The following is a 21693-nucleotide window of genomic DNA, read 5'->3' as shown; positions in this document are numbered from 1 at the left end:
AACCGGTAACGCGCGCACGCACACGCGCACACACACACGAGATACAGGGAAAGTGCGCTAATTAGAGACTCTGGGGAGAAAAAGAGAAGTGTACACACGTAAACAGGCAGGGATGGAGCGCGCGCGCGCATGCGCTAGCGGGAGAGCCCGGGATAGATCTCTGGAGAAACCCAAACTGCGAGACCCCCAGAGAGTGTGGGAGGCGCACGCGCCAGCTGGAGACAGCTGTGGGAGGGGTGTCTCGGAAACCCCCCAAAAGAGGGAGAGGCAGAGAGACCCAGAGAATAAGAGAAGGATTTAGAGAAACTGCCCGGACGCGGGGGAGAGACCGGGGCACGCGCACGGGGTCCCCGGGGCTGGGGTCCTGCAGCGCTGCTGCCCAGCGTGGAAGCGCCCACCCCACCCTCGCGCCCCAAGCAGGGGGACTAACCCAGCCCGCGTGTTTCTTTCGTCCCCAGCCTAGGCGCTGAGTGTGTTCCGTGCGCCCCTTCGCCGCCCGCCGGGGCCGGCCCGGCGCCCGCACCTGTCGCCCTCCTGCCCCTGCCGCCATGGCGTCCACCTGCACCAACAGCACGCGCGAAAACAACAGCAGCCACGCGTGCATGCCCCTCTCCAAAATGCCCATCAGCCTGGCTCATGGCATCATTCGCTCGAGTGTTCTGCTCATCTTCCTCACCGCCTCCTTCGTGGGCAACATAGTGCTGGCGTTCGTGCTGCAGCGCAAGCCTCAGCTGCTGCAGGTGACCAACCGCTTCATCTTTAACCTCCTCGTCACTGACCTGCTGCAGATCTCGCTCGTGGCCCCCTGGGTGGTGGCCACCTCCGTACCCATCTTCTGGCCCCTCAACAGCCATTTCTGCACTGCCCTGGTTAGCCTCACTCACCTGTTCGCTTTCGCCAGCGTCAACACCATCGTGGTGGTGTCCGTGGATCGCTACCTGTCCATCATCCACCCTCTCTCCTACCCGGCAAAGATGACCCCACGCCGGGGCTACCTGCTCCTCTATGGCACCTGGATCATGGCCATCCTGCAGAGCACGCCCCCACTCTATGGCTGGGGCCAGGCTGCCTTCGATGAGCGCAATGCCCTTTGCTCCATGATCTGGGGGGCCAGCCCCAGCTACACAATTGTCAGTGTCGTGTCCTTCATCGTCATCCCACTGATTGTCATGATTGCCTGCTACTCTGTGGTGTTCGGGGCTGCCCGCCGGCAGCACGCACTGCTCTACAACGTCAAGAGCCACAGCTTGGAAGTGCGAGCCAAGGACCGGGTGGAGAATGAGAACGAAGAGGGCAGCAAGAAGGATGAGTTCCAGAGCGAGAGTGAGTTCCATGGCCAGGATGAAGGTGAGGTCAAGGCCAAGGAGGACAGCGTGGAAGCCATGGAGGGCAGCAAGAAGGCCAAAAAAGGGAGCGTGGAGACTGGTGAGGGGAGCATGGAGGCCACTGGCAGTGAAGAGGTCAGAGAAAGCAACTCTTCGGTGGCCAAAGGCAGCACCAAAATTCAGAGCAGCAGGAAGGCAGACAAGGGCCGCCTAGAGGTCACCCAGTGCAACATTGACCTGGGTGAAGACGACCTGGAGTTTGGTGAGGATGACCTCCATTTCAGTGAGGATGACATCGAGGCAGTGAACATTCCAGAGAGTCTCCCAGTCAGTCGTCGAAACAGCAATGGTGACCCCCCTCTGCCCAGGTGCTACCAGTGCAAAGCTGCTAAAGTGATCTTCCTCATCATCTTCTCCTACGTGCTGTCCCTGGGGCCCTACTGCTTTCTAGCAGTCCTGGCCGTGTGGGTGGATGTCCAAACCAAGGTACCCCAGTGGGTGATCACCATAATTATCTGGCTTTTCTTCCTGCAGTGCTGCATCCACCCCTACGTCTATGGCTACATGCACAAGACCATCAAGAAGGAGATCCAGGACATGCTGAAGAAGTTTTTCTGCAAGGAGAAGCCCCCCAAAGAAAACAGCCACCCAGACCTGCCTGGAACCGAAGCTGGCACCGAGGGTGGAACTGAAGGCAAGATCGTCCCTTCTCATGATTCTGCCACTTCGCCTTGAAGTTGGTTCTAAGGTAAACCTTGAACTGTTCACAGAATACAGGAGCAGCTTTCTCTTAAATGGACCATCCACAATCGTGTTAATGCCAACCCATACCATTCCAGGCAAAGGTTCTGCACATGCCCCTCTCACCACAAGGTAGATACATATATGGAAGAGGTAGGAACTGGGGTCTTCCCTAAAAAGTGTGCCCCTCAAAGAATAAACTTGAGGATTCTGACTGAAATTTCTCCCCCCCCCCCAGAAAAAGTTATTAGGCTCTAAATTTCTTAAAGCAACAAGGGCTATCGAATTTGGACATGTGCTTGGTATTATGTCTGTCTCCCCAGAGCTACCATGTATCAGTTTTTGCTCTGAGGGAAAAGGAAGATGATGCTGGTGAACTTAAGGACTTGTGAGCTCATGGGAAGGGCTCCAGCATATGTTCAACAGAAAGAAAAGCAATGGACCAAGTCATTCATGGAGCCCAGGAAGCAGAACCTGACCGACTGATCAACGTATTAGCCAAATTCTAGACTGAAGAGCCCCCACAATCTGGTGCAAAGACTATTACAGAAACTAAGGGCATTGTGTAGTTAAAAGACCAAGAAGGTTTCTATATCCTCCAAAGGGATCCAGAAAAGTGAAAGAAGATAATAGAGCATGAAATGGGGAGCTAATCCAAGGGAGAAGATAGGAAAATCACACATCTGTGGGTCTAAACAGTTGACTTTTTTCTATACAATCCTGGGTTTGGGCATGGGCGGAGGCCACAATTGTTTTATGCAAATGGAAAATTGTCTGTTGACACTGAACTATTTTCTGTCTCCTATTTGAATAATAGTGGGACAGAAATCACCACTGTTTTACAATTTTCCCTTTGTGATTGAATTGAGATGCTCATGAGAATCCTCCAAATCACCTCTGCCAGTCACTTGTCCTACAAAACTCACACTGCCAATCAAGAGAGATATGCCCACTAGAAATGTCTTTTGTGCCCCTGAGATCATAAACAAGACATATGATCTCCACATGGGGCAAAAGTAAGGCAAGATAAATGTTTTCCTTCGTCCAGGCACACCCATGAGTCTTTTCTACCTGTGACCATCTCTGAAACCTGTAAGCTCTCCACAGATGTGGCAGAGAAAAATAAGAGTTGGAAATAACAGAGAGGATGCTTTTTCAGTACCTGGCCTATTACTTGACCTGTTCCAGACAATGCTAAATCGAAACATTCAGGTCAGACTTATCCTCATTATTTCTGTCGAAGTATATCACTTTGGGAAAACCTTTACAAGATCTAAATCATCCTTAGGGTCAATACAGAGGAAGAAATTTCAAATCCCAAACCCTGAAATCACTTTGAGTGGGTATATACTTGTGTATTTCTGAGGGCACAGACCATATTGACATGACCAAATAACATAGAACAAAAAAATGGTCAAGACAGTGTTTTGATCCTCCTGAAGATCACATTAAAGCAACTCTGTGATCAAGTGTTCATGCAGAAATCCAATGTTAATATGGGTGGAGGGAGAGGAAAGAGTATTTCATGGAAAAAATGGTTGATCAGATGGTGTATATAAAGATGGCCATATTCAGGGTTTAGTCTCATTCTTGTGTGATGACCATGTCTGTATTAGAACTGAAATTTCTTTCATTTAAAAGCCAAGCTCACTTATGTTTTATCTCTTCCTCCTGACAGATTCCAGCATGAGCATCTCAAGGGGGAAGAGGTAAACAGCAGTCAGTGTATTTGGGCTATGAATAAGTCTGCATGGAATTTGGCATTGCCATGTTCAGAATTTAGGAAATAAATTTGGGGATAGACCCAAATAGTATTGAGCTGACCCATAAATTTGATATATCCATGAAAATCATATTGATTTCAACCCCAGTAATTTGGAACTTGTGGTAATTCAGACAAGACATGGGGGCTAAAGTTTACCTTTGTAAATCATTTATTTTTCTACCAAAATGTGAATTAACAGTCATAAATTTATGATACCAATTTATTGCCAAGCTCTTGTAACAGTCTGTCCTCAAAGGATTTCTGGGTGAAGAAATGGCCCATGTGACCAATCCTTCTATGGGGGGAGGGGTTTTGCCTTGAAGATCAGTCATGGTCAAAGGAGTTTGACGTACTGGTAGCCTGTCCTTTAAGTAGAAATGCTTACCTGGGTAGGAAACAGGTTTTCAAACATAAGTGTCTCCAAATATTTTGTTGAAACTGAACTTCTTGTTTTATTTTTAAAGCGCAACCCCTTCAAAGTGTATCAGAGAAAATTGTTTGCCAAAATCCCAAATCCAAATGGAAGCAGAACCTGTCCAAGTGTGGTAAGTTCACTTAACACACACAACATCCTCCAGGGCACCAACACTCACCAATTTCCTTTTTCAAGTTCCTCTTTTCCCTAATTTAGTCATTGTCCATTCTCATAGCAAATTGGATTTTTCAAAGTCGAAAACCTTTTGAAAATAGGGGACTGGGTACAGAGAACCTTTGAATTAAGAGCATTCTGCTTTGCTGACATTTTCTTAGTGAACAATAGGTCCTCTAGTGAGCTTGGAGATAGCAACTGCTTCAAATTGTAGGCTATTTTGAATAAAACACTATCAACTTAATGAGGTTTTACTACACATACTGTTTTGTCATTTGAAAATCTGAAAGCACACACAGAAGTCATCATTAGCCTCACAGATCCTCGTGTGCAATAGCTTTCCCTAAATGTTTTTAAAGGAGGTGTTCTTCTGCCAAGGCCACTTCATACATGCAGTAAAAATCCCATTAAAGTCCAGGGGCCAGACAAACCAGACTTTGAAATGATGTGGTTTCCAATTTAATGATTTCCTTATTTAAAAATAATAGAGCATCCAGTTTGCCAAGGAGTCGCAGGTGCTTTGACTAACACACCAATTTCAACAAGCTTGGGAAGGCAGTAATAAGGAGCAAGCCCCAGGCTTCTGTGACTTTTATGATTGCAAGGGTCCATCTTCTCTACGGCACCACAAATACCAGCTGCTTGGAAGTCCTGTGTACTTCCGGCCCCCTGCCTACCTCCTGTCATTATGCCCACTGCCTTCACCCCCTCCCCCTGCTGTGCTGGCCCTTCTTGAAGCTCTGTGTGCTCACTCACCCCCATTCATCCCCTTCCCACCCAGAGCTGACAGGTTCACAGGGACCCCGGGGCCCATGAAGCAGGGAAGAACAGAAGTAAACAGAGGGACCAGCAATGAAAGGTATTTTTCTGTCTCCTCCCCCAACTCCAGTCCAATTTTAAGATGAGGGGATATCTACTTCAAATTCAGCAGGTAAGGAAAACTGCCATTTTATCATAGGAGGGGGTAGGCACCTCATTTCTTATCAAGAAACACCCACTACAACACATCTTTGGGAGCACATTCAATTCTGTAGATACTGTCCAATTATTTCAGCAAAAAAAAAAACACTAAAAAAATTACCTATAAAATTGTAAGGTGCCTGATACTGCCTTATTTTCTACATAATTAGCCAATTAAACTAGGTAAAGTTACTTCAAAAGATTTTTTCATACTACCTAGAGAGTAACATGTAAGATTAAACTACACTTTCTTTTTAGACTTTGCCAAAATGCTCTTAAAGCTATCTGAAATATACCATTTGGAAGAGAAAAATTATGCATCATCTGGTCATTTGAATGCTTCAAAATAAAACCCTCAGAGGTCGTTAAGATCAAACAAAGAGAGTACCAATGTCAACTTGTGGACTGTATTTTTTTTCTCTGCCCTCTCCCGGATTTTGAGAAAAAAAAAAAAGAAGTGTTTTCCCCTCATAATATCTTTCTTATTGTATTCTTCTTTAAGACACACCCTTGTGCTGTCAGGAGAGGCTTCTCTAAGCAAAATGTCTTTTCCCTCTAGAGCAGACAAACGATTAAAGGAACAGGTGGCTGTGAGCCAGTCACCAAGATAAGGAGAGCAGTCATGGCTTTTGACCTTCTTGGTCCTTATCTCTGTCTCTCCTTTTCTATGGGCCAGACAGGTGCTCCTGGCCCCTCTCAAAGCCCTTCCAAGTTGAGGCATGAGGAGACAGAAGCAGCGCCACAAACAACAGATCATAGCTTAGAAGTCAAAAAGGAGAGAGACCCTTGTCATAAATTCTTTCCAGTTACTTACAATCTCTTCCTCTAAGGCAAAGGCCCAGCTTGCTTACAGCAGTCTTCTGCTAAAAGCAGCACTGCTGACTGAAGGAAGAACTAGGAAAGCTAAAATTCACAACTCAAGTTCATTGCTCTTTGTTAAAAAGTAGAGTAAGAATCCTCAAGGTCAGTGAAGGTTGCCAGTAGTTGTCAAGTATTCTCATCACTGCCTCTCAAAGCTCACCTATCTCAGTGTCTACACACCAAGGGGAAAACACAGTAACTTGTACACTCACAAGAGGTTTGCTATGGCCGAGAATTCCTTCCTGGATCTCTTTTGTTCTAAAATACACGCAAAAACAAGATTGGTTTCAGTTTGGTGCTTCAAAGTTGAGTGGATTCCCCACCCCTTCATCTGTGCTACAACTTTGATGTTAAAACTTTTGGTATTTCTGTCCGTTTTAGTGGTGTATTCCATTCTGTAGTAATTCTTCTAAATGTAAGCTATTACTGTATACAAAATATGTGTTCTTGGAGATAAGGTGCTAGATATTAGACTGTATGTGTCTATAGATTGTGTCACCATCAAAAATGGGTAGTGCGTCCATGTAAAGTTAGTGAATCAAATGCATGCACGATTCTATTTGTGACCCACACCTTGGTCAGTTTCTGAAGTAGAACATAGTATATTTGTGTTTAAAGTTTTCTTTTTAAAGTGTATACTACAGGATGTAGAAGAGGCTTCAAGGTGGGGTGGCAGGAAGTGGTGCCTTTCATTTCTTAAATCCCTGGTACAGTATACGACAGGTGAGAACTGATTCTGGTACAATTGGTAATTACGGCAACTTAATCGTCTTGGCTGAAGTTCTCGCTGGCAGTTCGACGACACGCTTGGCACTGGCACGCCTGTTTTCCATTCATTGTATAGAATGCAAAATGAAAAAGAATCCTTTCATCCTTATAAAGCAAAGACCCCAGGACAGGCTATTGGAATCCTATTAGCAGGATGGAAAGAATGATGTACTCTCAAAATCCAACCAGTACCTGACTGTGAACTGACAGTTTGCATTGAGCAGATCTATATTGTGACCATCTCTCCCCTCCCAAAGCAGTACCACAAACCAGAAAAAGGCTGCTCTGTTTTATTTTCTTTGATTGATTGCCTGAGAAGAGCTTAGATGAGTAAATAGATAAAGAAGTAGTGGGACACCTCCGGGAGTCACAGCTAAGATGTTTGAGAATTACAATCATATAGCAGCAGCATGTGCATCAGACAAGAAAAGAGAACTATGAGATGAGTTCATTATATTTTAAGAATAAAAATAGTAAAGCTAAAAGCTATATATATATATTGAATAATTTCTAAAACTGCCTTTTAATACCAAATTTTATGTGCTGTTTTTGAGGCTGAAAGCAGGAGGAAAATGCATTCAGTCAATGAACAGTTTTCGTTAGTATTTTGAATTTGAATTTTTCCTTTTCCTTTTCAAAAAGTATTTGCAATTTAAAAGTGCCTTTTCAAAGGATTGCCAAACTACAATCCTGGGGCCAAGTTCCCACTGGCACAACTTACCTTCAGGTGCACAAAAGGGGTGGACTTAATCCTCCTCCCCCCAGCAAGAAGAGAAACCCCTTCATACCCCAATCAAATTCATACATCAGTACTGTTACACAGATCAGGAGTCTCAGAGACTCTGCCCAAGGACAAGCTTTCATATATTGGTTGACTTCAATTGGATCCTTTCTAAAATGGTTACAGCACATGTTCTTGCTGGACAGGAATAATGGACTCCTGCTTGGGGAATGCAGAGAGATTGATGTTTGTGGTTTTACTAAATATTATTAAATAATGTTTGTGTTTCTTAAATAGGTGCTGTTAATCTGTCCTTGGTATATTCTTCTTAAATATGCTAAATAAAGTCTAATTTTAATGCATATCTGGTTATTGTTCTGAGCTCCATGGGAAAAACATAAGGGAGGGAGACACAACTAGTTCTCCATCCCTTCTCTTTTGGTTGAACAGAGGAGACGGGAGAAACTAATCAGAGTACATGGTAGAATGAAATATATGGGCTCCAGTATTTTTGCATTGTTTTTCCAATATAAGGAATATGCAGTGGGAGGGAGAGTGGTCTTCAGGGGCTTGCTGGAAGAGGGGAATCTGCTTAGCCCTCCCAAAGTGAGAGTGATCAGATTTCAAAAATAAACTTATGGTCACCAAACGGGAAAGGTGGGAGGAAGGATTAATTAGGAGTTTGCGATTAACAAATACACACTACTATATATAAAATACATAACCAACAAGGACCTGCTGTATAGCACAGAAAACTCTACTCAATGCTCTGTTCTAACATATATGGGAAAAGAATCTTAAAAAGAGTGGATATATGTACACGCATAACTGATTCACTTTCTGGTACACCTGAAACTAACACATTGTAAATCAACTATTCTCTCATATAGAGACTTCCTTGGTGGTCCAGTGGTTAAGACTCTACCCTCCCAAATGCAGGGGGCCAGAGTTCAATCTCTCGTCAGGGAACTAGATTTCATATGCTGCAACTAAGACCTGGCTGGTTTGTTGTTAGTCGCTCAGTCATGTCCGACTCTTTTGTGACCCCATGGACTGTAGCCCACCAGGCTCCTCTGTTTATGGAATTTCCGAGCCAAGAATACTGGAGTTGCTATTTCCTCCAACAGGGGATCTTCCCGACCCAGGAATTGAACCCACTTCTCCTGCACTGGCAGGCTGACTCTTTACCACTGAGCCACCTGGGAAGCCCCAAGACCCAGTTCAGCCGAATAAAATAAATATTTTTTTAAAAACTATAATAAGAAATAAATTTTTTTAAAACGGCAAACTGAGGGTGGGTGGTCAGAGTGGAAAAATGGGGCCAGATGGCTTGTGGGGCTCCCAAATGCCAGCCTTATTCCCAAGGCCATGGGGTTGTGGGGTGGGGGTGAATAGGCTTTAAGAAACAGTACTGCCCAGCACCTGGATCACCCCCACTGGGCTCCTGGCCCTGCTGTCCTGCTACTCATGACCAGGACACCTCCCTTGGCACAATTAAGCCACACACAGACCATTCTCACCACCACCACCGCCTCCCACACACACACACACACACAATGCAGCTCCAACTCACCAGGATTTATATAACAAGAGGCAGGAGCGTGTTCCCTCAAGCCCCAGTCTAAGAAAATGGGTCTGCCTCTAACACCAACCATGACATGAAAGAAAACACAGAGCACAGATGAGACAAACAAATATGTCTAAAACTTAAAGAGTCTACTAGCTCCTCTCAAGTCCAGGTGCCTGACCTACTGGTAGCCCTTCTTCTCCGAATCTTATCAGTGGTGGTATAAGGAGCTGCTCCTTGTACCTCTGAAGCAGCCCTACAGAGGTTCAGGGAGCTATCCATGCCCACTTCAATCAAAAGAAAGTGCCCTCCCTTCTCCATTTTCACTCCAAAATTGAATTGAATACTGACCTACACGCTGTATTTCAAGATGTTAAAAGATGGCTGCCTTATTCACACAGTCACCTTTGACCTTGGTCTGCGAATGCCCACCAGGCAGTGACCTTCTCCTGCTACAGAAATACTTTTATTAATACCTTCTAACAAGCTACCAGTGCAAGCAAGTGAGCTCAGATAAAACTATCAGGCAGCAAACCTGGTAGGAGCTGAGTCCCCTGAAGCTGGAACAATGCTTAGTGGAGAGTATTTAGAGGAGAAGGGACCTGGTTCCAAGGCATCTCCTCATAACAGCTCTTCCTCTCAAGCAGGGTTTAGGGGTCAGCTTTCGATTATGAAACTGAATGCGAGAGGGCTAAGAGGATCTGAAAATCCCACTGTCAAGAGACAACTTTGACCATCTGTAGCCACTCTTCCCCTCAGTCTGCTCCAGGCCCCAGTCACAACTCTGCTCCTTCCAATATAGAAGAAGGCCTACTACAGGCGAACAAATGAGTTTCTTCTTCCCCAATGCAACTCGTCAACTCTTCCTCCCTCTCCTACTCTTTCAGAATGCAATTCTCTGACCTTGTCTCTCTTCATTCCAGGCTCCCCTTCAAGAGCCACACCACCTCTTTGATCCCTGCACACACCAACATGTATTCCTCAGCTTGAGGGCAACTTTGAGAACATTCATGAATTGAAGGGTATGTATAGATGGTTTTTAAATGTTTACCTCAATAAGACAAATATTTATCAATAATATTTATCACAAAACAATGTATGAATTTCATGCCATCTCCCCTGAAACTGCAAGCTCAAAGAATATTTGCAATACAAATTCCCAATATTTAGGGAGTTGTGACACCTGACTATTGTCTAGTAGGAGCAAATAAATCCAAGAGAATTGACTTCAAAGATTTGTTATCTACACACAACTAAGTCAAGCTTGCACACTCTCAGCACGTTCTCCAAGGGCAGCAAGCAAAAACAATAGGCAACTAAACAACCACGAATGTACAGATTTAATTGAGTAATAAGACAACAGTATCTGGTATTTCATAAACTCTGTATGCTAAACCAATGGATATTTTTAAGTGATCACCCAGATACAAAGGTGTAATATTGTTTGTACAATCAACTTAAGTTGGAAAACGTCACATTTTACCTAACATTTATTTGACAATAGTTCTGATGTTCTGATCAGACAAGGAAGAAAAAGAAGGGGAAAAAACCTTCTTAACTGAAAAACCAGTGTACTTAAATTAAGAAAAAGTACCTCCTTTGCTCTGATTGTTTTAAATTAAATACCCTTTTATGGTATCATTTCAGGAAAATAGTACTTAGAATAAACCTACTTGCCACCTCGATTTTTCTCCCAGACAATCGCATTTTGTGTTACACAAACTGAGGCCAGACAGTGAGATTTTTTAATTGATATATATTTAAAAGCATGCAATTGGAAGCATATGTATCTCTGTAGATGTTCATATAAGATACAGATACATATTCAAAGGCAAGGGTGACGTGCCTTGAAGCCTTTGGGGGGATTCTTTAATCCACTTTCACCACGCTGTAGATTTTAGAAATAAAAATAAAACAGGAGAAAAATCCAATGGTTCCTGAAACAAAATGAGAAAGATCTTTGTTAACCTGACATTATAGAAAATCAAAATAGCTTTCTGAAAGATGCAAAGCATGTCAGTTTGGAGATGGAGTACTGCTTCTCTGCATCTCAAGACTTGTACTTTATCCAATAAAAATCACCAGACTCTCTTGCTGAGCAAAGAGGATGAGCAGCAGGGCTAGAGGCAGTCACCTGCAAAGGGGTGTGAGAATCCATTTGATTGAACACTGCAGGTCTCTAACCAAAGCAAAAAACAAGTAGCTTAAGTTCTCTATTTCAAAACATACAAAAAGGTCCAAGGCTACTTTTCTAACACAATAAACTTTGTATAACTTGCTTCAATTTGGAAAATGTAAATAACCATTATCATTATACATAGCAAAATCAGGAATAATCTTGGGACTTCCTTCGTGGTCCAGTGGCTAAGACTCCGCTTCCCACTGCAGGGGGCACCAGTTCGATCTCTAGTCACGGAACTAGATTCCACATGCCGCAAGAGTTCACGTGTGACAACTAAAGATCCTGTGTACCACAACCAAGACCTGGCGCAGCCAAATAAATAATTTTTTTTAAAGCAGGAGTAATCTATTTACTTATATAATCAGAGCATATATTAGTTTTCTAAGTGAAAGTTTTATATTATTAAGCTTGAGAAACATCCCATCTCTGGGGATTTATCCAAAAGAAATAATCCTATAGAGAAAAAAATGTCATGCAAAAAATATTCATAATGCTGATTTATAATATTGCAAAACTACAAACAAACCAAATGCCCCCAAATGATAGACTAAGATGAAATAAGAGAGGCAGCAGAAATGTCAAATATAGACTTCCCTGGTGGTCCAGTGGCTGGGACTCTGAGCGCCCCATGCAGGGGGCCACGGTTTGATCCCTGGTCAGGGAACTAGATCCCACGTGCTGCAACTAAGAGTTCGCATACAGCAACAACAACAACAACAAAAAAAAAAGATTCCATGTGCCACAACTAAGACCAGTGCAGCCAAATTAATTGATTAGTTTAATTTTTTTTAATTTAAAAATGACAAATCTAAAGATATATAAAGCAGCATGGGCCAATCTTTTTTAATAACTTATTTATTTATTTTACTTTTGGCTACATTAGGTCTTCGTTGCTTTGCTTAGGCTTTCACTAATCTTCATTGCAACATGTGGGTTTCTCATTGCAGTGGCTTCTCTTACTGTGGAGCACAGGCTCTAGGGCTCGTGGGCTTCAGTAGTTGTGGCTCACAGGCTTTAGAGCACTGGCTCAGGAGTTGTGGCACAGGGGCTTAGTTCATCAGGGGCCTGTAGAATCTTCCCCGATCAGGGATCAAATTCATGTCCCCTGCACTGGAAGGTGGATTCTTATCCACTGTGCCACCAGGGAAGTCTTAGGGCAATCTTTATAATATGGTATTAGGTGAAAAAAGCCAGGTCTTAAACAACTTCCAGGTTATCACACCTATGAGAACATTACATAAGCTTTAAACCCGTAGACTAGAGCACAGCATAAACAAAAGAAGATACTTTCCTATTTTAGGGTGACATGATTATGGACAAATTTTTCTTTAATGGAGAATTCCATTGATGTTCACACTATAAAAATAAATTTTCAAATGACCTTAATGTTCAATGACTTAGTTGAAGAAAATTCTAATAAGATTTTGATCTAATAAGATCAAATCCCATAGGCTAAATGGGGCACCATAAGACAAGTCAGTCATCTAGGAAAATATCTTAATAGCAAGATCACAGAAAGCTTTAGGCAGGATGTTACATTTTTCTATGCCGATTTCTAAATTTAGAATAACTTTCCATCCTATATACCATCATGCCACTTCCCTCCCACTCTTTACAGCTCCTTGTCAGTTAATATGGTATCAAACCAGTCAATCCTAAAAGAAATCAACCCTGAATATTCATTGGAAGGATTGATGCTGAAGCTGAAGCTCCAACACTTTGGCCACCTGATGAGAAGAGTCGACTCATTGGAAAAGACCCGATGCTGGGAAAGATTAAAGGCAGGAGGAGAGGGCGCAACAGAGGATGAGATGGTTGGATGGCATCACCAACTCAATGGACATAAATCTGAGCAAACTCCAGGAGATAGTGAAGGACAGGGAAGCCTGGTGTGCTGCAGTCCATGGGGTTGCAAAGAGTTGGACATGACTTAGCAACTGAACACACACATGGTATAGTGATAAGATTATGGGCTCTAGAGGGACACAAATGTCCTCTGTTGGTTATTTGTTGATCTTAGGCAAGTGAGAGTCTTGCCAATACTCAGTTTTCTAAGCTGAAAAAGGGGGATGATAATACCTATTCCTACTTTTGTCTACCTTTTCTGAATCCAACAACTTCAAAGGTTCATGAGATAACATATGTCTCTGAATCTAAAACACTCCTGATTTCCATTTGCTGCATATTAGTCCCGTAAATTATGAAAATGTCTATGAATTCTGAACCTTTTGATGCTCTACTTAAAATACCAAAATGTGTCCTACCCAAAACACAAAAATTCATCAGCCCTCACACTGTTCTGAGAGCTGACTGAGCTAAAGAATATGGACTTCAGAGTCATGCAGACGTTTAGCTGGGTGATGTAGAACAAGCTACCTTTCTCCTCTGTTCCTCATAACTGAAAAGGAATCATACTCCCACCCACCCAACAGGCTTGACCTGAGGAAAAAAGGACAAAATACATTAAGATTGTCTGTCAAAATAGGCACTCAAGAAATGATGTTCTGATCAATCACTGATGTTCTGATCTGGGGTTGAAAAGTATGTTCACTTGGGATTTATTTGACTAAACTCCTCAACATCACCTGGAATCACCTGGGAAGATTTAACAAATACTATTGTCTGGGTCATACCCTCAGCTATGCTACTTAACTGATTGAGGTGCAGCCTGAATGTCAAGATTTTTTAAATCTCCCCAAGTCCTGCTACTATGAAGCCAGGGTTCAGAACCTCTGGGCTAGCCTATCTGTCTTCCTTCCTTCAATGTTTCCTTCCTTCCTTCCTTTCTTTTTCTTCCTTCCTTCTTTGTAAACAAACATTAAATATTAAGAAGGGTGTAGAAATTTCTAAGGGCCATTGAACCACACAAGTTAAAAGCAATGTAAAGGAGCAGGCTTCCCAGGTGGCTCAGTGGTAAAGAATCTGTCTGCCAATACAGGAGATGCAAGAGACACGGATTCAATCCCTGGGTCAGGAAGATCCCCTGGAGGAGGAAATGACAACCCACTCCAGTATTCTTGCCTGGAGAATCCTATGGACAGAGGACCCTGGCAGGTTGCAGTCCATGGAATTGCAAAGAGTCAAATACATCTGAGCGACTCAATAACAACAACAAAGGATCTGGAGGAATTTTAAAAAATTTTCTACAACTCAATTGCTGGTACTACAACTTAAGGATAGAAAAAGGGAGATGCGACAAAAAGGGAGAAGTATTATACCTTTGATGTCTTTGCCTACATTTGCCCCAGGACAAAGTACTAAGAAATGTCCTAGTTTCTTTCTAAACTTCATAATCTTTTTTCATTAGGTCTGGAGACACATTACAAAAAGACAAACCAACTACAGGATCTTGAGTGAGGCAGTCCAAGACAAGCAGAGAAGCCCATTTCCCCCCATCCTTTCCCTAAATGCAATTCTACAATGAGAAAAACAAAATTCACAGCCTGATCTAGGACTGGCATCCAATACACATTTCCTCCAAGGCCTTCCCAAAGTCTTCATGTACACTTGAAAAAGAAGAAACTAGCTAAATAAAACATTTTGAAAGTCTATCACATTCTATTCAATATAAATAAACCTTTAAAGAGGCTTTCCACAGCTACTGAGGAGACTAAATTCCAATATATATTAATTTGAGAATTGGCACCTGTGACTAAGACATGCTGAAAAGATTTTTCTAACATTGGAATTGGAGCCATTGCACAGAAGAATAAAGAGAAAGCTTGTTAGGAGCAAAGGTCTTAGGGACCTTGACTCTCTTCAGCCATATTTGATTCAGTATTCAGTAAACACTTTCTCTGGGCCTGGCACTTGCTAGGTAATGTAAAGGATAGAAAAAGTGGCTCAGGGACTTCCCTGGCAGTCCAGTGGTTAAGACGTCTCACTTCCACTGCAGGGGGTGCAGGTTTGATCCCAAGAGGGGGAACTCAGATCCTGCATGCTGTGAGGTGTGGTCAAAATGTAAAAAAACAGCGGGGGGATCTCTGGTGGGGAACAATGTCAGTGGCTAATCAACATATTGCTGCTTATATAGAGGTCACAGTCAGAGACTTGGAAAGGATCCTTAACTCCAGTCTTTCTCACTTTCATAGTTTATCAGCCACCAAGACCTTCTAATTCCAACTTGGAATTTTTTTGAAGTGCAAATATTTTATTTTACATTCTTACTTAAATACTTATTTTCACCTCCCTTCATGGCACAGTGAGCAGTGGATCACTCTCATAAATACTTCTTTTCCTCAACTGAATACTTACCGTGATACAGAATACAACCACTTTTCCCCTCTCAATTGGTAACCTGTGACAATTTTTGTTTCTGTATTTACTGCATAAACTCTTAATAGAGACAATTTAATATAATTTATAAACATATTTTATACTCACATTTGCATAACTGTATAACTTATAAAAATCAGAGATGGTAAATGTAGTTTTCACTGATTCCTTCATTAATTTATGCTTACTTTCCAAGCTCAATGCTCTAGCAATAATAAAATAATGCTTTCTATGATCTTTTCTCTAAAAACTTTATTATCACTTCTAGAACATGATTGGTGTTGCTTTTTTATGGGAATCTTCTGAATCCATCCCCTCCATCCACCTGTCCATCTCCATAGCCATTGAGTTTTAAGTCATACTCACTAAATCTCTCATCCACAAAACTATCTCTTGGCTTGTCTTTATGGCCAGTCTCCCTCTCAAATCAATTCTCCACTCTGTCAGAATGATTGTGATATTTCCAAAACACAAATTTGATTGCCCAGCTCCTACTTACAAACTTTAAATAGCTTCCCATAGCAAAGGTACTTAATCCCTGGAGAGTATCACAAACTTGTTAAGCAATTAAAAATACAGATAAGCAAGGATTCTGATTCAGAGGCTTTGGGATAGGCCCTGGGCATCAGATTTATTGGTTTTAGTTGGTTTAATTTAGCCAGAGATATGAACAAATACCTTCATGACCAAGACAATGACGATGATGATTATAATAATGACAATAGCTGTTATTTATTAAACGCTTGGGTTTCCCTGGTGGCTCAGTGGTAAAGAATGCCTGTAGTGCAGGAGACAAGGGTTTGATCCATGGGTCAGGGAGATCTCCTGGAGAACTGAATGGCTACCCACTCCAGTATTCTTGCCTGGAGAATTCCACAGACAGAGGGGCCTGGCCGGCTACAGTCCATGGGGCCTCAAAGAGTCGGACACGACTTAGCAACTGAGAACAGGGAAAAGGAACACTTCCCTTCCTTTGAAATTTTTAGTATGATGCTTGAAACTAGAAGAATACTAGCTAACACAGGCCCCAGAGTTAGAATAGGTCTGTAACTACCTGTACTGGGAAAAAATGTTAAGACCTTGAGATTTTCAATATTCTTGAAAATAGAGAACACTATGTCCTGTTCATTCCAATAGCACCTGGCATTTTGGTCCATAAATATAAGCTGAAATAAAAAATGAGCTGGGATTGAAGCGGTAATAGAATTATCCCAAAGATTATACTGGCTTGACTCCCTGTATTCTAGAATAATGTGGAAAAATTGGAAGGGTGTGCCTTTATATTTTTAAGAAGGGGTGGTAGGGTTGAAAGAGCATGGAAAAGACTTGGAATGGGCTGTTATCATCATCTGCCCTGAGGGTGATGTTTTATGGCTTTAGGTACATGTACCTGTCTTCATTCTCCCAATTACAGGAAGTCCACAGATCTAGCAGAAGACCACAGAGGAGATTTCACAGGCATCATTTGGTGGTTGGTTTGGCCCTAGCTTAAAGAAAGTACCTCTTTCTTAAGAAGGATGTATAGAGTTGTGTTTAAGAGAATAAACAGTGGAGTCAGACCAACCAGGATTTGAATGAATCATCGCTCCCAGACTAAGCTAGCTAAGTGACCTTGAACAAGTCACTTAATCTCCCTGGACCTCAGTTCCTCATCCATGCAACAGGAGTAATATGACTTACACCTCATAATAGTTAGACAATTAGGTGAAAATTGAGATAAATGTATGTTAATAGTTGACACATAATTGACTCAATAAGAAATAAATAGTATTATATCTTATGTTTTCATATTCGCTGTAAGCACCTTGCCAAGCCCATAAAAAGTTTAATAAATATTTGTTGGCTACTTAACAATTAGCATTAATACATCTTTATTCCTTTCTGATCTTTTGTCATTTAGAATTTAAATTTTTAATAAGACAGAGACAGTTTGGTATAATAAAGCACAAAAGGACCACTATAGCTAATATTTGTATATTAAGATAATTGGACTTTTCCTTCAGTATAGTTTATTTCATCATGCACTGTGTGAGAACATTTTTCACTTCAATTTAGTGACAAAAATATTATACAGTAGACACTCTCAAAATATACTGATCTTTATTTGCTTCTTTTAATTAATAAAAACATATTTAAAGCATAGACACTTAGTGAGAAAGCCAACAGAAAAGCACTCTGAACTTGGCTGATACTTCTGGGTCTTAGAAACTCTTTGCATCACACTGGCTTCAATCACTGCACAGTGATTGCTGATTCAGAGTCTCTGATTCTAAACATGTTCTCTTGAGATGAACAAAACTATATTTGGAAAACAGCATTAACTCCCAAGTAAAAGTGAGGTTCAAAAATAGTATTTCTTACAGTACTATTAACATCTGGGGCCAGATAATTCTTTGTTGTACATCATAGGATGTTTAGCACTATCCTTGGCCTCTACCCACTAGATGTCATTAGCATCCTCCCATTCCAGTCGTGACAATCAAAACTGTCTCCAGATATCGCTAAATGTCCTATAAGGGGATAAATTTGTACCTGGTTGAGAACCACTTCTCAAGAAAAATAGACTGTGGCTAAATGCAAACATTTATATAAAATATTTAATTTACTACCCAATGGTAATGCCAACCAGGATTTATATTAAACCATAAACCCTATTATCACAATAGAACATAGCATTTAAACTTTAGGAGAATGAATCTTAAGTGTTAGATCTGAATTGGTTATTCTGATCTTATGTCTATTATATCAAACTAGAGATACATTATTTCAATTAATTTTAAGACTTTAATTCATTTGTTGATATCAGAAAGAGAACTTGATGCAAATTTTAAAAATTCACTATCCTCCAATCAAGATCAAGTGTGTGTGCCAACCATCAACCTCCATTAGAGATCTGAGTAAAGCGATCAAATTAGAAGATATCACAGCCTACTTGGTCACACATAGACTTCTTTTCTTTAATAGCTGGTTTCTTAACAGCTGGTTAAACTAGTTATACTGAAACTAGTTAGGATTTGGGACAAGTCACCCAACTTGAACTGAAGTTTATCTTTGTCTCTACAATGTAACATTTCCCTCCTGGTACCCTTTGGTGACATTATTGGTATAGTGTGGCTTATCCTTCTCCCTGTTCTTTGAATTCTATTTCAAAATGTTATTTACACATCTGTTAGTGTGCTATGTACTGAAAATTGAGTAGAGGAACACCAGCCACAATGCACATCATTTCCTTTGCCTCAAAAACTGAGAGGAAGAAAACAATGGGGTGCCATTTTAGACATACTGAGCTAACAAAAAAGAAAACCATTCTGGGGGGAGTTGGTTAGTGTTTCTGTTCAAATAATACTCAATGCCAGCCAAGGCTGTAGGGAAAATGATACAACTCTGCTGATGCCAGAAAAGCATAAAGAGCCATAAAAATATTTATGCTTTTTGACCCTGTCATCCCATTTCACAGACTATCCTAAGGAAATGATTCAAAGTCGGTGGGGCGGGGAGGCAGTTGGGGGGGGGGGGTTCAACAGTGAAGAAACAGTTAAGTAATTTTCTCAAGAGATTAAACAGCCATAAAAGTGGCAAATATAAAGGATATATAGGAACATACTCAATATTGAAAAGTGATAGCTATGAGGTCCTGTTATGAGGTCCATTATGATGCCATGGATGAATTCAAGTACTAACGAGGAATGTGGTGACCACAAGGAAGAACTTCGGATGAATGCATAATTATTCTAAGTTAGTGTAAAACTCTTCAGTATTTTTTACACACAAGTAGATATTGCTAATTTTAAAGTTCTCATTTAAAAAATTCACTCAGAAATATCTGCCTGTAGCAAGAAAGAGTAATCAGCAATTAAGAACTGTACTTTGTGTACATCTACATTCTCAAGACTAATTATTTCATTAAGAATGTCTTCCTCAAAAGTGAAACACCATGAGCAGAGGCAATAAGCCTTGCTTCCTGCTGTGAACCTCAAAATATAATGGTGAAATGGAATACAGAGATGCCATTCAAGAGTCTTAGGCAGAAAGGGCTTCTTAAAGAACAGTTGTAGAAAATGGATGTCAAAAGCATACTTCACTATTTAAAAATTTTTTCCTGATATGAACGATAACCAGGATTTACTTTGGAGATTTTTAATGATTTAATTTTAAAATAGATATGGAGATCTCTTTTTCTCTCCCCACCCCCGCCATGAAAAATAATTTGCTCTGATTCAAGACAGGGACATAGTAAGATCCTAAACTCATCTCCTCCCACAGACACACCAAACCTACAGCAATACATGGAACAAATTCCTCTGAAAAAAACCTGGCATAGCAACATCTTCACATGGGACAAATGAGAGGGGAAACTACATCATAGTGGGTAGGAAAGGCTGGGACAATGATCTTACCATAAACCCCAAATCCAGCATGGTGATACACAATTGGAAGGGAATCCAAAACCTGGAGCTTCTTTCTGAGGACCAAAGGGTTCATGCTCTACATCGGGCACTCCAACCTTTAAGACTGGCACCTGAGAAATAAACTCTCCAGACATCTGGTTTTGAAAAACCATGGGGCTCACACCCATGAGACCCAAGCAGCTGACACAAACTGAAGTTCGGCTCTTAAGGGCTCATATGCCATCTCCAAAATATACTAATAGTTCATGCAGCTCAATATTAAAAAAAAAAAAAAAAAAACACCCAATCCAAAAACAACGGGCAGAAGATCTAAATACTCATTGCTCCAAAGAAGACATAAAAATGGCCAAGAGGCCCATGAAAAGATTCTCAACATCACTAATGATTAGAGAAATGCAAATCAAAACTACAAAGAGGAATACCTCACACCAGTCAGAATGACCATCATCAAAAAGTCTATAAATTCCCTGGTGGCTCAGATGGTAAAGCGTCTGCCTGCAGTGCAGGAGACCTGGGTTTGATCCCTGGGTTAGGAAGATCCCCTGGAGAAGGAAATGGCAACCCACTCCAGTACTCTGGTCTGGAAAATTCCATGGGCTGAGGAGCCTGGTAGGCTACAGTCCATGGGATCACAAAGAGTCGGACATGACTGAGCGACTTCAGAGAGGGTATGGAGTAAAGGGACCCTCCTATACTGTTCCTGGGAATATAAACTGGTACAGCCACTATGGAGAACAGTATGGAGGTTCCTTAAAAAACTAAAAATAGAGCTACCATATGATCCTGAAATCCCACACCTGGACATATATCATATATCTGGAGAAACCATAATTCGAAAAGATATAAGCACCTCAATGTTCATTGCAGCACTACTTTGCAATAGCCGAGACATAGAAACAACCCAAGTGCCCATAAATGATGAATGGATAAAGAAGATGTGGCACTATATATACAATGGAATATTATTCAACTATAAGAAAGAACAAAATAATGCCATATGCAGCAACATAGATGGACCTAGAGATTGTCATACTGAGTGAAGAAGTCAGAGAACAACAAATGTCACATGATATCACTTATACGTAGAATCTTAAAAAAAAGGGTAGAAATAAACTTACCCACAAAACAGAAAGAGACACAGATGTAGAAAATAAATTTATGCTTACCAGGGGGTGGAGGGGAATAAACTGGAAGATTGGGATTGACATATACACACTATTATATACAAAATAGATTAACTAATAAGGACCTACTGTATATCACAGAGAACTCTACTCAATACTGCAATAGCCTATATAGGGAAAAAATCTAGAAAAGAGGGGATATATGTATATGTATAACTGATTCACTTTGCTGTACACCTGAAACTAATGCAACATTGCAAATCAACTATTCTCCAATAAAAATTAAGTTAAAAAATCAAAACTACAGTGAAGTATAACCTAACAACAGTCAGAATGACTATCATTAAAAAGTCTACAAATAACAAATGCTGGAGAGGTTGTGCAAAAAAAGGAACCCTTCTACACT

The 21693-nt window shown here is 41.3% G+C and overlaps 2 protein-coding genes across 2 annotated transcripts in view; one reads left to right on the top strand and one right to left on the bottom strand.

The window, feature by feature from the left end:
* The first annotated feature begins 548 nt into the window (after positions 1-548).
* On the top strand, positions 549-2060 carry GPR101 (G protein-coupled receptor 101). The gene has a single exon (XM_052663594.1). It carries the CDS (start codon positions 549-551, stop codon positions 2058-2060), a length of 1512 nt encoding a protein of 503 aa, XP_052519554.1.
* A 9099-nt stretch (positions 2061-11159) lies between these two features.
* LOC128070287 (transmembrane 9 superfamily member 2-like) overlaps positions 11160-21693 on the bottom strand; it is an 82744-nt gene continuing 72210 nt past the window's right edge. Inside the window, exon 17 of the mRNA XM_052663592.1 lies at positions 11160-11234. Coding sequence (XP_052519552.1) covers positions 11167-11234 — 68 coding nt within the window. The 3' untranslated portion in view covers positions 11160-11166. The remainder of the gene's footprint in view (positions 11235-21693) is intronic.

The sequence above is a fragment of the Budorcas taxicolor genome, chromosome X (genome assembly GCF_023091745.1).
Source record: "Budorcas taxicolor isolate Tak-1 chromosome X, Takin1.1, whole genome shotgun sequence".
Taxonomy (NCBI): Eukaryota; Metazoa; Chordata; class Mammalia; order Artiodactyla; family Bovidae; genus Budorcas; species Budorcas taxicolor.
Note: the sequence above shows the minus strand (reverse complement) of the source record. Positions and strands in the feature narration are given on the sequence as shown.

Coding starts and splice junctions, on each gene's coding strand:
- GPR101 (XM_052663594.1), top strand. CDS start 549: ATGGCGTCCACCTGCACCAACAGCACGCGCGAAAACAACAGCAGCCAC.